Genomic DNA, 19,644 nt, shown 5'->3' with positions numbered 1-19,644 from the left:
GCTACATGGAAAAGAATACATATTGCATGAATCCTTTTGTATGAAATGTCCAGAATAAGAAAACTAGAGAGAAATAAAGTAGATAAGTGTTTACCAGTGACTAGGGGAGAGGGATAAATGGAAAGTGATGAGTAGTAGGCGAGGGATTTCTTTTTGGAGTGATAAAAATATTCTGGAAAAGGTATTGGTCATGGTTGTACAAATCTGTGAATATACTAAAAAGCACTGATTTTACATGGTGAGGTTTATGGTACATTAATTATATCTCAAAAAATTAGTGATCTATGGACAAGCAGGCATATACAGAAGGAAAAGACTACCTATTTTAAAGAAAAAAGTTGTGACAAATGCTTGTTGTAATATGAACCACTTCCTCATGTCCCTTTACTCCTCAAATCTACTTTTGTTGTAGATGTGCCTCTTCCATATTGTCTTAAATCAATGCCTATGAAGAAAGAACTTTGCCCTAACATCAAGGGGCTATTTAGTCCCTAAATTCTTGGCAAGATTGAGGAATTTGCCAGTTCAGAACTAACTCTTTGGGACACCCCTGATGGTCCAGTAGTTAGGACTCTGTACTTCCATTGCAAGGGGTGTGGGAAACTAAGATCCCACAAGCTGGTAGTTTGGTGAGTTTCTTCAGTAGGGGAAAGTGACATCAGGCCCACCATGTAGGTGAAGGGAAGTCTCACCTTTCCGCAGTAGAAGATATCCTCCCTCCGCACCTTTCCTTCTGCTATCTTCTCCCTGATGGCCTCCCCTACTTCATGCTCATTCTGGTAGAGGTGGGCCCCATCAATGTGCCGGTACCCCATGTCGATGGCAATCTTCACTGATGCTGCACAGGTCCCCTTAGGAGTCTAAAATGATAGGGAATTGGGATCGGGGAGAAGATAAATACGTCTTTCATTTAGTTTAATCATTCTTAGCCTTGCTCCTTGGAAGAAAAGTTATGACCAACCTAGACAGCATATTAAAAAGCAGAGACATTACTTTGCCAACAAAGGTCTGTCTAGTCAAAGCTATGGTTTTTCCAGTAGTCATGTATGGATGTGAGAGTTGGACTATAAAGAAAGCTGAGCGCTGAAGAATTGATACTTTCGAACTGTGGTGTTGGAGAAAACTTTGAGAATCCCTTGGACAGCAAGAAGATCCAGTCAATCCTAAAGGAAATCAGTCCTGAGTATTGGAAGGACTGATGCTGAAGCTGAAACTCCAAAACTTTGGCCACCTGACGCAAAGAACTGACTCACTGGAAAAGACCCTGATGCTGGGAAAGCTTGAAGGCAGGAGGAAAAGGGTACAACAGAAGATGAGATAGTTGGATGACATCACCGACTCCATGGACATGAATTTGAGTAAGCTCTGGGAGTTGGTGATGGACAGGGAGGCCTGGCGTGCTACAGTCCATGGGGTTGCAAAGAGTCGGACATGACTGAGTGACTGAACTGAACTGAACTGAATCAGGACACTTAGCACGTATGCTGTTTTGTAGCAAACATACAAATTGCCAATTCTATGCTGTTGTGACTGGAAGATGGAGTCTGAAAACTGGAGAAATTGACCTATCAGGTTGCTTTCAACCCTTAATGGAAGATTCATCCATCCCAGGGCTGCTAGCTTTGCAGCTTCAGAAATGTAACTTGACTGATTGTTCCCAAAGACAAGAGATTTCACCGTAGCCCTGTTGTGAGTGTGTGTATTAGGTGCTAAGTTGTGTCTGACTCTTTGCAACCCGTGGACTGTAGCCCACGAGGCTCCTCTTGTCCATGGGATTCTCCAGGCAAGAATATTGGAGTAGGTTGCCATTTCCTTCTCCAGGAGATCTTCCTAACCCAGGGATCAAACCTGGGTCTCCTGCATTAACCGTTTGAGGCACCAGGGAAGCCCAGTCCTGTTATGGGAGGGCACAAGTTCATTGAAGAAAGCACAGTTATAAGTTAAAGGCATGGGTAAAAAAAACTGAGATACAGCCACAGACTGGAATACCACTCAGTAATAAGAAGGAATGAGCTATTGTTACATACAACATGGATGGATATCAAAATAATTATACCAGAAGTCAGACAAAAAAAGAACAAATACTTTCTGACTCTATTTACATAAAACACTAGAAAATGAAACCTAACCTATAGTAACAGTCACAGATCAGTAATTGCCTGTGGTAGTGGGTAGGGGCTGTGGGCATGAATCATAGAGAGGGAAAACAAGGGAGTTCAAACAAGCTTGCAGTGATGATATGTTTACTGTCTTTTTTTTTTTTTTTTTTTTTTTTTTTTTTACATGCTGCATCACTGCATTTATTTTTTTTTTTTTTTACAGGGTTTTTTTTTGTTTGTTTGTTTGTTTTGTTTTTTTTTTAATTTTTTTATTAGTTGGAGGCTAATTACTTCACAACATTTCAGTGGGTTTTGTCATACATTGATATGAATCAGCCATAGATTTACACTTATTCCCCATCCCGATCCCCCCTCCCACCTCCCTCTTCACCCGACTCCTCTGGGTCTTCCCAGTGCACCAGGCCCGAGCACTTGTCTCATGCATCCCACCTGGGCTGGGGATCTGTTTCACCATAGATAGTATACATGCTGTTCTTTTGAAACATCCCACCCTCACCTTCTCCCACAGAGTTCAAAAGTCTGTTCTGTATTTCTGTGTCTCTTTTTCTGTTTTGCATATAGGGTTATCATTACCATCTTTCTAAATTCCATATATATGTGTTAGTATGCTGTAATGTTCTTTATCTTTCTGGCTTACTTCACTCTGTATAATGGGCTCCAGTTTCATCCATCTCATTAGGACTGATTCAAATGAATTCTTTTTGACAGCTGAGTAATATTCCATGGTGTATATGTACCACAGCTTCCTTATCCATTCATCTGCTGATGGGCATCTAGGTTGCTTCCATGTCCTGGCTATTATAAACAGTGCTGCAATGAACATTGGGGTGCACGTGTCTCTTTCAGATCTGGTTTCCTCAGTGTGTATGCCCAAAAGTGGGATTGCTGGGTCATATGGCAGTTCTATTTCCAGTTTTTTAAGGAATCTCCACACTGTTTTCCATAGTGGCTGTACTAGTTTGCATTCCCACCAACAGTGTAAGAGGGTTCCCTTTTCTCCACACCCTCTCCAGCATTTATTGCTTGTAGTCTTTTGGATAGCAGCCATCCTGACTGGCGTGTAATGGTACCTCATTGTGGTTTTGATTTGCATTTCTCTAATAATGAGTGATGTTGAGCACCTTTTCATGTGTTTGTTAGCCATCTGTATGTCTTCTTTGGAGAAATGTCTGTTTAGTTCTTTGGCCCATTTTTTGATTGGGTCATTTATTTTTCTGGAATTGAGCTTCAGGAGTTGCTTGTATATTTTTGAGATTAATCCTTTGTCTGTTGCTTCATTTGCTATTATTTTCTCCCAATCTGACGGCTGTCTTTTCACCTTACTTATAGTTTCCTTTGTAGTGCAAAAGCTTTTAAGTTTCATTAGATCCCATTTGTTTAGTTTTGCTTTTATTTCCAATATTCTGGGAGGTGGGTCATAGAGGATCTTGCTGTGATTTATGTCAGAGAGTGTTTTGCCTATGTTCTCCTCTAGGAGTTTTATAGTTTCTGGTCTTACATTTAGATCTTTAATCCATTTTGAGTTTATTTTTGTGTATGGTGTTAGAAAGTGTTCTAGTTTCATTCTTTTACAAGTGGTTGACCAGTTTTCCCAGCACCACTTGTTAAAGAGGTTGTCTTTTTTCCATTGTATATCCTTGCCTCCTTTGTCAAAGATAAGGTGTCCATAGGTTCGTGGATTTATCTCTGGGCTTTCTATTCTGTTCCATTGATCTATATTTCTGTCTTTGTGCCAGTACCATACTGTCTTGATGACTGTGGCTTTGTAGTAGAGTCTGAAGTCAGGCAGGTTGATTCCTCCAGTTCCATTCTTCTTTCTCAAGATTACTTTGGCTATTCGAGGTTTTTTGTATTTCCATACAAATTGTGAAATTCTTTGTTCTAGTTCTGTGAAAAATACCGTTGGTAGCTTGATAGGGATTGCATTGAATCTATAGATTGCTTTGGGTAGAATAGCCATTTTGACAATATTGATTCTTCCAATCCATGAACACGGTATGTTTCTCCATCTGTTTGTGTCCTCTTTGATTTCTTTCATCAGTGTTTTATAGTTTTCTATGTATAGGTCTTTTGTTTCTTTAGGTAGATATACTCCTAAGTATTTTATTCTTTTTGTTGCAATGGTGAATGGTATTGTTTCCTTAATTTCTCTTTCTGTTTTTTCATTGTTAGTATATAGGAATGCAAGGGATTTCTGTGTGTTAATTTTATATCCTGCAACTTTACTATATTCATTGATTAGTTCTAGTAATTTTCTGGTAGAGTCTTTAGGGTTTTCTATGTAGAGGATCATGTCATCTGCAAACAGTGAGAGTTTCACTTCTTCTTTTCCTATCTGGATTCCTTTTACTTCTTTTTCTGCTCTGATTGCTGTGGCCAAAACTTCCAACACTATGTTGAACAGTAGTGGTGACAGTGGGCACCCTTGTCTTGTTCCTGATTTCAGGGGGAATGCTTTCAATTTCTCACCATTGAGGGTGATGCTTGCTGTGGGTTTGTCATATATGGCTTTTATAATGTTGAGGTATGTTCCTTCTATTCCTGCTTTTTGGAGAGTTTTAATCATAAATGAGTGTTGAATTTTGTCAAAGGCTTTCTCTGCATCTATTGAGATAATCATATGGTTTTTATCTTTCAATTTGTTAATGTGGTGTATTACGTTGATTGATTTGCGGATATTGAAGAATCCTTGCATTCCTGGGATAAAGCCCACTTGGTCGTGGTGTATGATTTTTTTAATATGTTGTTGGATTCTGTTTGCTAGGATTTTGTTAAGGATTTTTGCATCTATGTTCATCAGTGATATTGGCCTGTAGTTTTCTTTTTTTGTGGCATCTTTGTCTGGTTTTGGAATTAGGGTGATGGTGGCCTCATAGAATGAGTTTGGAAGTTTACCTTCTTCTGCAATTTTCTGGAAGAGTTTGAGTAAGGTAGGTGTTAGCTCTTCTCTAAATTTTTGGTAGAATTCAGCTGTGAAGCCATCTGGTCCTGGGCTTTTGTTTGCTGGAAGATTTTTTATTACACTTTCGATTTCCTTGCCTGTGATGGGTCTGTTAAGATCTTCTATTTCTTCCTGGTTCAGTTTTGGAAAGTTATACTTTTCTAAGAATTTGTCCATTTCATCCAAGTTGTCCATTTTATTGGCATAGAGCTGCTGGTAGTAGTCTCTTATGATCCTTTGTATTTCAGTGTTGTCTGTTGTGATCTCTCCATTTTCATTTCTAATTTTGTTAATTTGGTTCTTCTCTCTTTGCTTCTTAATGAGTCTTGCTAATGGTTTGTCAATTTTGTTTATTTTTTCAAAAAACCAGCTTTTAGCTTTGTTGATTTTTGCTATGGTCTCTTTAGTTTCTTTTGCATTTATTTCTGCCCTGATTTTTAAGATTTCTTTCCTTCTGCTAACTCTGGGGTTCTTCATTTCTTCCTTCTCTAATTGCTTTAGGTGTAGAGTTAGGTTATTTATTTGGCTTTTTTCTTGTTTCTTGATGTAAGCCTGTAATGCTATGAACTTTCCCCTTAGCACTGCTTTTACAGTGTCCCATAGGTTTTGGGTTGTTGTGTTTTCATTTTCATTCATTTCTATACATATTTTGATTTCTTTTTTGATTTCTTCTATGATTTGTTGGTTATTCAGAAGTGTGTTATTTAGCCTCCATGTGTTTGAATTTTTAACAATTTTTTTCCTGTAATTGAGATCTAATCTTACTGCACTGTGGTCAGAAAAGATGACTGGAATGATTTCAATTTTTTTGAATTTTCCAAGACCAGATTTATGGCCCAGGATGTGATCTATTCTGGAGAAGGTTCCGTGTGCACTTGAGAAAAAGGTGAAGTTGATTGTTTTGGGGTGAAATGTCCTATAGATATCAATTAGGTCTAGCTGGTCCATTGTGTCATTTAAAGTTTGTGTTTCCTTGTTAATTTTCTGTGTAGTTGATCTATCCATAGTTGTGAGTGGGGTATTAAAGTCTCCCACTATTATTGTGTTACTATTAATTTCCTCTTTCATACTCGTTAGTGTTTGCCGTACATATTGCGGTGCTCCTATGTTGGGTGCATATATATTTATAATTGTTATATCTTCTTCTTGGATTGATCCTTTGATCATTATGTAGTGTCCTTCTTTGTCTCTTTTCACAGCTTTTATTTGAAAGTCTATTTTATCTGATATGAGTATTGCGACTCCTGCTTTCTTTTGGTCTCCGTTTGCATGAAATATTTTTTTCCAGCCCTTCACTTTCAGTCTGTATGTGTCTCTTGTTTTGAGGTGGGTCTCTTGTAGACAGCATATATAGGGGTCTTGTTTTTGTATCCATTCAGCCAATCTTTGTCTTTTGGTTGGGGCATTCAACCCATTTACATTTAAGGTAATTATTGATAGGTGTGGTCCCGTTGCCATTTACTTTGTTGTTTTGGGTTCACGTTTATACAACCTTTCTGCATTTCCTGTCTAGAGAAGATCCTTTAGCATTTGTTGAAGAGCTGGTTTGGTAGTGCTGAATTCTCTCAGCTTTTGCTTATCTGTAAAGCTTTTGAGTTCTCCTTCATATCTGAATGAGATCCTTGCTGGATACAGTAATCTAGGTTGTAGGTTATTCTCTTTCATTACTTTCAGGACGTCCTGCCATTCCCTTCTGGCCTGGAGGGTTTCTATTGATAGGTCAGCTGTTATCCTTATGGGAATCCCTTTGTGTGTTATTTGTTGTTTTTCCCTTGCTGCTTTTAATATTTGTTCTTTGTGTTTGATCTTTGTTAGTTTGATTAATATGTGTCTTGGGGTGTTTCGCCTTGGGTTTATCCTGTTTGGAACTCTCTGGGTTTCTTGGACTTGGGTGGCTATTTCCTTCCCCATTTTAGGGAAGTTTTCAGCTATTATCTCCTCGAGTATTTTCTCATGGCCTTTCTTTTTGTCTTCTTCTTCTGGAACTCCTATGATTCGAATGTTGGGGCGTTTCACATTGTCCCAGAGGTCCCTGAGGTTGTCCTCATTTCTTTTGATCCTTTTTTCTTTTTTCCTCTCTGCTTCATTTATTTCCACCATTTTATCTTCTATCTCACTTATCCTATCTTCTGCCTCCGTTATTCTACTCTTGGTTCCCTCCAAAGTGTTTTTGATCTCATTCATTGCATTATTCATTTTTAATTGACTCTTTTTTATTTCTTCTAGGTCTTTATTAAACAATTCTTGTATCTTTTCAATCTTTGTTTCCAAGCTATTTATCTGTAACTCCATTTTGTTTTCAAGATTTTGGATCATTTTTATTATCATTATTCTAAATTCTTTTTCAGGTAGATTCCCTATCTCCTCCTCTTTTGTTTGACTTGGTGGGCATTTTTCTTGTTCCTTTACCTGTTGGGTATTTCTTTGCCTTTTCATCTTGTTTAGATTGCTGTGTCTGGAGTGGACTTTCTGTATTCTGGAGGTCTGTGGTTCCTTTTTATTGTGGAGGATTTACCCAGTGGGTGGGGTTGGACGTTTGGCTTGTCAAGGTTTCCTGGTTAGGGAAGCTTGCGTCAGTGTACTGGTGCGTGGAACTTGATTTCTTCTCTTTGGAGAGCAATGGAGTGCCCAGTAATGAGTTTTGAGATGGGTCTATGTGTTAGGTGTGACCTTGGGTAGCCTGTATGTTGACATTCAGGGCTATGTTCCTGTGTTGCTGGAGAATTTGCGTGGTATGTCTTGCTCTAAAACTTATTGGCTCTTGGGTGGTGGTTGGTTTCAGTGTAGGTATGGAGGCTTTTGGACGGTCACTTGTCAGGAGTTTTCTGGTGTTCTCAGGTTTTGGGCTTAAGTTTCCTGCCTCTGGATTTCAGTTTTATTCTTCCTGTAGTCTCAGGACTTCTCCAACTATACAGCTCTGATAATTAAACTTCTAGGTTAATGGCGAAAAGATTCTCCCCCGTTAGGGACACCCAGAGAGGTTCACAGAGTTACATGAACAGGAGAAAAGGGAGGAGGGAGATAGAGATGAGTAGGAGGAGAAAAAGGGGGACTCAAGAGGAGAGAGACAGATCTACGCAGCTGTCTGTTCCCAGAGTGTTCTCCTATCTCAGACACCTACAAGGATTCACAGAATTGGATGGGGAAGAGAAGGGGAAAAGAGGAAATAGAGGTGTTCTGAGGTAGAAAACAGAGAGTCAAGATTGGGAGGGAATAATCTTCGGTTTTAAGATAGGGCTTCTCTTTTTTTTTTTTTTTTTTTGTAAGGTTATAGTGTAGTGAAGATGAAAATGAAGAGTAGTAGAGGAGTACTAGAGGATTTTAAAAGAAATAAGAGAAAAAGAAAAATAGAAAATAGAAGAGAAAAAGGAAAGGGAAAAAAAAAAGAAGAAAAAGGAGAAGAAAAAAAAAGAAAAAAAAAAAAAAGAAAGAAAAAGAAAAAAAAAAATTTTTTTTTTCCCCTAATTAAAAAAATCGTAAAAATCTATGAAAATGAAAGTTAAGGAGTAATGGGGGAGTAATAGGGAATTTTAAAGGAAAATAAAAGAGAAAAAATAAAAAAGAAAAATATAAAAAGAAAAAAAAATTTTTTTTTTTTTTCCTTACTTAGAAAAAACAGAAAAATAAAAAAAAAAGTAAAAATATGTCTAGGAATTTCTCTGGAGCTGTTGCGGTCAGTGTGGGTTCGGCTCAGTTTCAGATAGCTCCTCGTTCCAGCTTGCACTTCTCGATATCTACAGGGCCCTTCCGGTGAAGTCGGTGTTTTCTTCAGGGATTTTAATCTGTTGCACCAGTCCCTTCTGAAGCGGTTCCCTTTGTTTATTTGGCTTCTGTTTGCCGGTCTCTTCAGAGGCTCATTTCCACCCTGACACAGGCGGCCGGAGGCGGACTCTTATTCAGGTAGCTAGTTCCGTTGCGCTGCTGGGAGGGGCTGACGCTGCGGGGCGGGGCTGGCGCTGCGGGGCGGGGCTGACGCTGCGGGGAGGGGCTGGCCCTGCGGGGGCGGGGCTGACGCTGCGGGGAGGGGCTGGCCCTGCGGGGGCGGGCTGGCGCTGCCGGAAGGGGCTGACGCTGCTTTCTCCGTCTGCGCTGCTCAGGCTCCCGGCTGTTCTATATGGAGCGCGCCCTGCGCTGCGCGAGGTTCCAGCCCTCGGGTGTTACACAAAAGCGCGGAAGGAAAAGCTGCGCCTGCTCTCTGTGCCTTCCCCGTCAGAGCGGTCCAGGCAGCCAGGGGCTTGGTGGGCGCGCTATCCCCAGGTGTGGCGCACCCACTCCCTTCCGCGGACCCAGTCTCAGTTTCCGCTGGCGCCAGTCGGGCGCGCGCGCCTTCCGCCCTCCGCGTCCCCAGCCCCAGTCCCCGCCCCGCGCCGGTCGGGTGCCTGCGCCCTGTGTCTCGCCGCGACCTTCCCCTCCCCCCTGCCTCCTGCCTCCGGCGGGGCTGGGCCGGTCGGCAGCCTGCGACCTCTTCTTGGGACTTTCTCCGTCCCTTTGTTCTGCGAACGGCCGGCAGTGTGTTCCGGCCGGTCAATTTTCTCTCTCTCCTTTGGTCTCCCACAGTTCAAGTTGGCACCTCACAGAAGCTCCCCCCGATTGTCCTCAGGGCACTCAGACCCGGATCCTAGCCCAAGCAAGGCCGCCTAAGACTCCCTTCCCGGGACGGGTCTCCGTCCTTAGCTCTTTTGTCTCACTTTTTATCTTTTATATTTTGTCCTACCTCCTTTCGAAGACAATGGTCTGCTTTTCTGGGCGCCTGATGACCTCAGCTAGCGATCAGAAGTTGTTTTGTGAAGTTTGCTCTGCATTCGGTTATTCTTTTGATGAATTTGTAGGAGAGAAAGTGGTCTCCCGGTCCTACTCCTCCGCCATCTTGGCTCCTCCCACCTGTTTACTGTCTTGATTATGATGATGGCTTCACAAATATATACATGTGTCAAACTCATCAAACTGTACACTTTAAATATGTGTGGTTTATTATATGTCAATTATACAGCAGTAGAGCTGGGATAAAAAGATTGTCAGGGATGTGTTACATCTTTCAAGATACAGTTTTATCAAATTTGGCAGCCAAAGCTTTGTTCATTTCATAAAACTGCATGAAGCATAAGACTGAGGATATTCAGGACCCCAAAACCTGACATATTCTTAGCACTTGAGGTGTAAGTTATTCATTTTTCAAATTGCATATAAATTACTATTCTTTAGTTATGAAGACATTTAAATATACAAGAGTATGCTTCATTTACATTATTTCTTACTGAGATATGAAGGACTTGATGGAGTCTTTCCTTAAGACAAACAACTAATCTCATCAAATGAAAATTACAAGTCCTATTTTAGGCTTTGGCCTTCCTCAGTGGTCAATGCAAAGAAATAGAGGAAAACAACAGAATGGGAAAGACTAGAGATCTCTTCAAGAAAATTAGAGATACCAAGGGAACATTTCATGCAAAAATGGGCTCAATAAAGGACAGAAATGGTAGGGACCTAACAGAAGCAGAAGATATTAAGAAGAGGTGGCAAGAATACACAGAAGAACTGTACAAAAAAGATCTTCATGACCCAGGTAATCATAATGCTGTGATCACTCAGCTAGAGCCAGACATCCTGGAATGTGAAGCCAAGTGGGCCTTAGAAAGCATCACTACGAACAAAGCTAGTGGAAGTGATGGAACTCCAGTTGAGCTATTTCAAATCCTGAAAGACGATGCTGTGAAAGTGCTGCACTCAATATGCCAGCAAATTTGGAAAACTCAGCATTGGCCACAGGACTGGAAAAGGTCAGTTTTCATTCCAATCCCTAAGAAAGGCAATCCCAAAGAATGCTCAAACTACCGCACAATTGCACTCATCTCACATGCTAGTAAAGTAATGCTCAAAATTCTCCAAGTCAGGCTTCAGCAATACGTGAACTGAGAACTTCCAGATGTTCAAGCTGGTTTTAGAAAAGGCAGAGGAACCAGAGATCAAATTGCCAATATCTGCTGGATCATCGAAAAAGCAAGAGAGTTCCAGAAAAACATCTATTTCTGCTTTACTGACTATGTCAAAGCCTTTGACTGTGTGGATCACAATAAACTGTGAAAAATTCTGAAGGAGATGGGAATACCAGACCACCTGACCTGCCTCTTGAGAAGCCTGTATGCAGGTCAGGAAGCAATAGTTAGAACTGGACATGGAACAACAGACTGGTTCCAAATAGGAAAAGGAGTCTGTCAAGGCTGTATATTGTCACCCTGCTTATTTAACTTATATGCAGAGTACATCATGAGAAACGCTGGGCTGGAGGAAGCACAAGCTGGAATCAAGATTGCCGGGAGAAATATCAATAACCTCAGATATGCAGATGACACCATCCTTATGGCAGAAAGTGAAGAAGAACTAAAAAGCCTCTTGATGAAAGTGAAAGAGGAGAGTGAAAAAGTTGGCTTAAAGCTCAACATTCAGAAAACTAAGATCATAGCATCTGGTCCCATAACCTCATGGAAAATAGATGGGGAGACAGTGGAAACAGTGTCAGACTTTATTTTTTTGGGCTCCAAAATTACTACAGATGGTGATTGCAGCCATGAAATTAAAAGATGCTTACTTCTTGGAAGGAAAGTTATGACCAACCTAGATAGCATATTAAAAAGCAGAGATATTAGTTTGCCAACAAAGGTCCATCTGGTTAAAGCTATGGTTTTTCCAGTAGTCATGTATGGATGTGAGAGTTGGACTGTGAAGAAAGCTGAGCGCTGAAAAATTGATGCTTTTGAACTGTGGTGTTGGAGAAGACTCTTGAGAGTCTCTTGGACTGCAAGGAGATCCAACCAGTCCACCCTGAAGGAGGTAAGTTCTGGGTGTTCATCAGAAGGACTGATGCTGAAGCTGAAACACCAATACTTTGGCCACCTCATGCAAAGAGTTGACTCATTGGAAAAGACCCTGATGCTTGGAGACATTGGGGGCAGGAGGAGAAGGGGACGACATAGGATGAGATGGCTGGATGGCATCACCACCTCGATGGGCATGAGTTTGAATAAATTCTGGGAGTTTGTGATGGACAGGGAGGCCTGGTGTGCTGTGATTCATGGGGTCGCAAAGAGTCGGACACAACTGAGTGACTGAACTGAACTGAACTGAACTGATAGGGTAGAGGCTTACTGCTATTGGTAGATTTTTATTGACCTCATTTTCAGCTGATGATCATTCCCATCTCATTCACAAATGTTGAAAACTCCTTGTGCTTGTGTCTGTATTTTCAGTGTTCTAGCCAAGTGCTTGATAATGTCATATCAGACAACTGTTGATTTGCTGTGGAATCAACGAGACCAGGAGTCTCTTGTTTATCTAGTGACTTCATAGTTCTGGGCTGGAAACAGAAAGCATTGGGAGCGTAAACTATTTTCTTCCCCGATTTCAGTTAAAAGTCATTACTACTAATGTAAGAGGATATGAAAAATGAACCAGTTGGCTACACAGATGGTATTAGAAAAAAAGGATTCATAGTCACAAAGGTAAAATAGTTGGGAAAGGGAGACACACTTTTCAGGAATGTTAGAAACACATCTTGGGTGACTTAACATGATCAATAAAGCTTGAACAGAAATTAAGCCCAAACCCCCCAAGCTGTAAGATGAGGTGTTATGGATGACAACCGTGACAACAAAATCACAGTGGGAAGAGGAGGGTTCAGGTAGAAGCAGAAATTTACTGGGGAAAAAGTAAAAATGCTGCTTTCTTTCTTGGGTATATGCATAGTACTAACAAAAAAGACTAAAGTTCAATATGAGATACTAAATATATCTGAGACATATCACTGAGATTCTGTGGGTTGGAACTGATAGTTTAAATATGAAAAGTGAAAGTGAAAAGTGTTAATCACTCAGTTGTGGCTGACTCTATGTGACCCCATGGACTGTAGTCCGCCAGTGTCCTCTGTCCATGGGATTCTCCAGGCAAGAATACTGCAGTGGGTTGCCATTCCCTTCTCCAGGGCATCTTTCCGACCCAGGGATTGAACCCGAATTTCCTGCATTGGCAGGCAGATTCTTTAGCACTGAGCCACCAAGTATACAGCTAAAGTAAGTTTAATACAAGGGGGAAAACCCAAAACAATACATATTGAAATATATTATTGTATTTTCTTAAAAAAAATTTTTTTTTATTTATTTGGCTGTGCTAGGTCTTAGTCACAACACGTGTGATCTTAGATCTTCATTGTGGTATGCAGGATGCTTGGTTGCGGGATGCTTGGTTGCAGCATGCAAACCCTTAGTTGCAACATGTGGAGACCTAGTTTCCTGACCAGGTACCGAACCCGGGACCCCTGCATTGGAAGCACAGAATCTTAGCCACTGAACCACCAGGGAAGTCACTATATGCTTGTATTTTCAAAGGTTAACCCAAGAAAAGAAACATTTAGTACAAAGAAAGGGTAAACAACAAGGGCAAAGGTAGGAGTGTGGTACTGATTCAGCCTGAGTAATATATGGCTGGTGCTTTTTTTAAATAAAGATTATGGCACAGCAGCAGGTGATAGTAGTGAAAAGTTTGATTATTCAGGTATCATTAAAGAGCCTTTTCTAAAAGATCTTTACTTGCTAAAAATATTTTGTTAGATGGCAGAAGCAGCAGTGAGGTGAATTACTATTTTGGACTTAATTTTAATCAATATGGAGGAACTATTTGGAAATGTGGATGTGAGAAAAGTATTAATACTTCTCTGTAGGTCTTAAATGTAGCATAAGAGAATTCTGTATAAATTAAGACAGATTCTCTGGGGAAAATTCATTTTAGGGAAAAATAAGAAAGCTCAAATAGAATACCATGTTTGTAGACTCAAATAAGTGATAAGATCAGAAAATCTAAAATACAAAAAAAATTGACTCCATACATAAGAACACTCTTAGTAAAATAAGAAATCTGTTTTCTGAAATGGACAGCAGCACCTTTTATTGACTTAAGAATGCAGGGAGTCCAGTAAGGATGAGATGTGACATACACTAGGTCAACATCCATCATCCGGTGTTGTGTGACCCACAAGTAGAATACAGGAGTCTGAAAACCCAACAGGCTTAGCATCACTCCCTTTGATGCCATTTAGAAAAAGTGTGATTCCCATCCCTGAGTTTTAGGCTCCGTGAATCCTAGTTTCCAGGGGCAAACCAAGCTCCTTATTTCTAGAGTTTAGCATTCAAGGTGAAAAGCTGCCATTCTGGCAGGGATGAGTGAGTTTTAAAATCGAAGGCAGTAGGGCTCCTCCATATTTACCCAGTGGGACAGGGAAGAAAGTGTTTAGCACCCAGGTCAATGATACACCCTTTCCCAATTTTGATAGTTAATGGACAATGACCTGAGTAAATGATCTGAGAAGGAAAAGTTGACAAGAGACTCACACAACTCAGAGATGAGAATCTGGGTCATAATACCACATAAGCCACCTAGACCAGCAGAGATGTAGGCTAAGGGTGCAGAAATCTAGAATTGGGAGTCTCAGAGGGAGACAATAAGTATCAATTGCAGCTTGAAGACAGCTTTAATGCTTTAATATTTATTTATTTTTTAGCTGCACTGGGCCTTTTGTGGTGCACGGGCTTAGTTGCCCCATGGCATGTGGGATCTTCCTGACCCAGGGATTGAACCTGTGTCTCCTGCATTGGCAGGTGGATTCTTAACCACTGGACCACCAAGGAAGTTCTGAAGACAGTCTTAGTGGCAGGAGTTGTATTCAACTGATAACCTACCTCTTAAAAATTTTTTCCAGGAAAGAAACTAAACAATTCTGGAAGGGTTTTTCCCCGGGATGAACTTAGCACCCAAAGCCAATAGGTCTAGTTAGCACCAGGGGTAGACTAGTGGTTGGCATGGGGTAGCCCCAGAAGAGAGGCACTCATTTCCTCAGCTCTCAGGAGTGCTGGCTGCTAATCATACATACCGATTCCCTTTATGGAAGGTGCAAGTGTGTAAAAGCCTTGTCCCTTTGACTTAGTACAACTCTCTGGCACCATTCCCATTCCAGAGCTCTCTGTGGGGTTGATGAACCACTGTATCACAGTTCAACCCTCCCTTCTTCACAGACCTGCTTTTCTTACCCCCTTGCAGGTCTGGTTCCTGAGACTACGCCCCAGTAAGCCTCCTGCATGCAAATTTCCTTCTCCCAGAGGCTGTTTCCCAGAGTACCCAAACTAAGACACTTGAGTAAAGGAGGATTTCTTAAACAAGCTAAAGAAAGTGCTAATAATAAATTAGAAGAGTGATAAATGTGACCATATGAAAATTGAGAAACTCTGATCATCAAAGTCAGAAGTGAAGTTGTTCAGTCATGTGCGACTCTTTGCGATCCCATGGATCGTCTCTCCATGGAATTTTCCAGACAAGAGTACTGGAGTGGGTTGTCATTTCCTTCTCCAGGGGATCTTCCTGACCCAGGGATCAAACCCAGGTCTCCCACATTGCATCGACATCTGATCATCAAAAGGCACTATTAAAAAAGGCAATTCAAAAGAGATAGTTTTACATGACATAATTGATAAAGAACTCATATCCAGATACTTAAAACATTCACCATATAAATAAAACTAGAAAAATCCAATAAAGAATAATGCATAGAAGGCATAGCCACTTTGCAAAAAATGTACAAATGGCTAATAAACTATGAAAAAATATGAAAAATTGACAATTTTTATGTAGGGTAAAGAAGATGCAAATTAAAACCACAATGAAAGATGATTTTACTCTTACTAAAGTTGCATAAATTAAAAAGACACCACGTATTGGTGACAGTGTGGAGCAAGAAGTTCACCCATGAATTCTTAGAGGGAATGTAAATTACATAACTACTTCGGAAATTGTCTATATTGATATCATCTACTAAAACTGAAGACACTGACACTCATACAGTGCACATCTTAGGGAAACTCATGTACTTGTGCAATAAGATGTGTGTAAGACTCTTTGTAGCAATGTTGTCTGTGAAAGCCCAAACTGGGAGCAATACAAATGCCCACCAACAGAATGCAGATACTGATATATTCTTTTAATTAAATATTATACAGCAATAAAAAAGGTTGATGAAGCAATAACATGGTGAATCTTACAACATAATATTAGGGAAAAGAGGCAAATCAAAAAATAGTGCATTCAGTATGTCAAAATTTGAAAAGATATATGCACCCCTATGTTGGGCTTCCCTGGAGAGGGTAAAGTGTCTGCCCGCCATACGGGAGACCTGGGTTTGATCCCTGGGTCGGGAAGATCCCCTGGAGAAGGACATGGCAACCCCACTCCAGTATTCCTGCCTGGAGAATCCCATGGACGGAGGAGCCTGGCGGGCTATATGTATAGTCCATGGGGTCGCAAGAGTCGGACACGACTGAGCGACTTCACTTTCACTTTCACTATGTTCATGGCAGGGACAACAGCCAAGATATGGAAACAACTTAAGTGCCCGTCAAGAGATGAGTGGATAAAGAGGTGGAAATGTACATGTACAGTGGACTATTAGTCATAAACAAGGAGTGAAATAATGCCACTTGCGCAACATGGGTGGGCCCAGAGACTACACACTAAGTGAAGGAAGTCAGACAGAGACAGAGATCGTATAATATCTTGTATATATAGAATCTAAAAAAATGACACAAATGAACTTATTTACAAAACAGAAGTAAACTCACATACGTAGAAAACAAAATGATGGTTACCAAAGGGGGAAGGGGAGGTGGGATAAGCTAGGAGTTTGAGATTAACATATAGTAGTAGTAGTATAAAACAGATAGCCAAAAAGGACCTACTGTATAGCACAGGAAACTGAACTCAATATCTTGTATATAATCTATATGAGAAAAGAATGGGGAAAAGAATGTATATCTATATGTAAACTTTGTACACTTGAAATTAATGCAACATTGCAAACCATCTATACTTCAATTAAAAAAAATTTTTTTTTCAGTTATATGATCTTTAGAGAGAGTCAAGATGGCAGAGGAGTAGGAGGACGTAGAGTTCATTTCTCCCTACAAGTGCATGAAGAACACATCTACAAATTGAACAGTCCTCATAGAGCATCTGCTGAACACTAGCAGAGGACCTCAGACACCTAAAGGGACAAGAAAGATTCTTGCATAACCAGGTAGGATGGAAGAAAGAAGGGAAAAGGAAAAGGAGAGGAGACGGGATAGCTGCACCCCAGGGGGGAGCTGAAGGAGAGGAGATGTTCCCACACCTAGAGAAGCCCCCTCACTGGTGGGGACATCAGTTGGGATGGAAGGGGAGGTTTGGGGGCTATCAGAGGAGAGCACAGCAAATGATCTGTGGCAGACATTACTTTACCAACAAAGGTCCATCTAGTCAAGGCTATGGTTTTTCCAGTAGTCATGTATGGATGTGACAGTTGGACTATAAAGAAAGCTGAGCACTGAAGAATTGATGCTTTTGAACTGTGATGTTGGAGAAGACTCTTGGGAGTTCCTTGGACAGCAAGGAGATCCAACCAGTCCATCCTAAAGGAAATCAATCCTGAATATTCATTGGAAGGACTGATGCTAAAGCTGAAACTCCAAAACTCTGGCCACCTGATGCAAAGAACTGACTCATTGGAAAAGACCCTGATGCTGGGAAAGATTGAAGGCGGAAAGAGAAGGGGCCGACAGAGGATGATATGGTTGGATGGCATCACCAATGAGATGGACACGAGTTTGAGTAAACTCCGGGAGTTAGTGATGGACAGAGAAGCCTGGAATGCTGCAGTCCATGGGGTCTCAAAGAGTCAGATATGACTGAGCAACCAAACTGACTGAGGCAGGACAGGCTGAGACCTGCAGATGGTCTGTGCCACAGCCCTGCGTGCCCCAGCCTGAGAGGTGTGTTGCTAGTGCACGTGAGGGCTGGGTGCTAAACAGGGGGTTTGGTGAGCAGACCTGGGGAGAGCACTGCTCTTGGCTATGAGGAGACAGCCTAAGGGGATGGGAGTGAGGAAAAATGCAGCTGAGAATGCTTGTGGAGGAAATGCAGACCACTGTGGAAGTGAAGCACCATTGTTAAGTGACACGCAAGAGGTGGGACCACCACTGCAGCCTCTCTCCTCACACGTGGACCTTGCCTCCCTGGGCACTAGGAAGGGCTTCCTTCTTGTGACCCTGGCCACCACTGTGTCCGCACTCCTCTCCTCACTAAGGCTGACTTAGGTGCACCAGGACAGCATTGGGAGTGGACCCCTTGGGTGGTCCACAAGTGGGGATGGTGCTCAAACTATAGCTGAGCCCCAAGGGCCATGCAACTAAGGAAGAAAAGCTGAAATCTCTTCTCACAACTGCAAAAACTGAAAATTGACACCCGTGAGACCAGCTTTGTGAGTTCAGTGCCTGCAGAACTTCTAAACAGACAATGAGGGCGCCTATGTCCAAGAAGGGCCTAGCTTTAGCAGCTGTAGAGTTTGTGGGCACTTACACAAGGGGCTTAGGCCAGGCCAGAGTCTGAGCTGCCTCCATTGTGCCCACAGAAGGCCAAATCCATGATTACTGCAACCTGGCAGCTGACTTCAGTGGATCTGTGCTGGTGGCCTGGTGAAAACAACATCTGAGAGACACAAGGCCAACTGCTGGCATACCCGTGGTTAAGGCAGGGCAGAAAGCAGCACCAAGTGTGTAATCTGAGAGCTTGCACAACAGGTGAAAGGTGACACAACAGAGCACACCCACAGATGGCCAGCTCCAGAGGAGGAATACTCAGTGACTGCTCTCCCAGTGGGGGTGCTCCACTTCTGCCTCCCTCGCACCGCAGACCAGAAATACAACCAAGAAACAGATCTGGGGGACTGCTACTATAACAACTAGGGAGCGGACCCCACCATGACAGAGCAGGGACAACCACAGAGCAAAGGGGAGGCCCTGATCAATATCCAGGACAGCTCTGGTCACCACAACCTCAGCCACACGCAGATATCTATACTAAAAACAACCCTCACACACAAAAAATAGTAAACCCATGCAGGCTGCGCAGGGATGCTGCCACATAAAAATAGCCCTCCATGACAGTCAGAGTTTAGTATTAGGAGGAAGAACCCCAAGAACATTTAGCTGTGAAGGCCAGTGAGACTTGAGTAAAAGAGCTCCACAGGGCTAGGGAAACAGAAACTCTACTCTTGGAGGGCAAGAAACAGTGACAGACTTTATCTTCTTGGGCTCCAAAATCACTGCAGATGGTGACTGCAGCCATGAAATTAAAAGACACTTGCTCCTTGGAAGAAAAGTTATGACCAACCTAGACAGTATATCAAAAAGCAGAGATATTACTTTGTTGACTAAAGTCCAAATAGTAAAAGCTATGGTTTTTCCAGTAGTCATGTCTGGATGTGAAAGTTGGCCCATAAGGAAGGCTGAGCGCCAAAGAATTGATGCTTTTGAGCTGTGGTGTTGGAGAAGACTCTTGAGAGTCCCTTGGACAGCAAGGAGATCAAACTAGTCCATCCTCAAGGAAATCAGTCCTGAATATTCATTGGAAGGTTTGATGCTGTGGCTGAAACTCCAATACTTTGGCCACCTGATGTGAAGATTTGACTCATTTGGAAAGACCCTGATGCTGGGAAAGATTGAAGGTGGGAGGAGA

General features: G+C 41.7%; 1 protein-coding gene across 1 annotated transcript in view; it reads right to left on the bottom strand.

Moving 5' to 3' along the window:
* AKR1D1 (aldo-keto reductase family 1 member D1) overlaps positions 1 to 19,644 on the bottom strand; it is a 67,929-nt gene that overhangs the window by 37,944 nt on the left and 10,341 nt on the right. The window contains exon 2 of the mRNA XM_043873398.1: positions 693 to 860. Coding sequence (XP_043729333.1) covers positions 693 to 860 — 168 coding nt within the window. The remainder of the gene's footprint in view (positions 1 to 692; positions 861 to 19,644) is intronic.

Source organism: Cervus elaphus, chromosome 18 (assembly GCF_910594005.1).
Source record: "Cervus elaphus chromosome 18, mCerEla1.1, whole genome shotgun sequence".
NCBI lineage: Eukaryota > Metazoa > Chordata > Mammalia > Artiodactyla > Cervidae > Cervus > Cervus elaphus.
The sequence above is the reverse complement of the archived record's forward strand: the minus strand, read 5'-3'. Positions and strand labels throughout refer to the sequence as shown.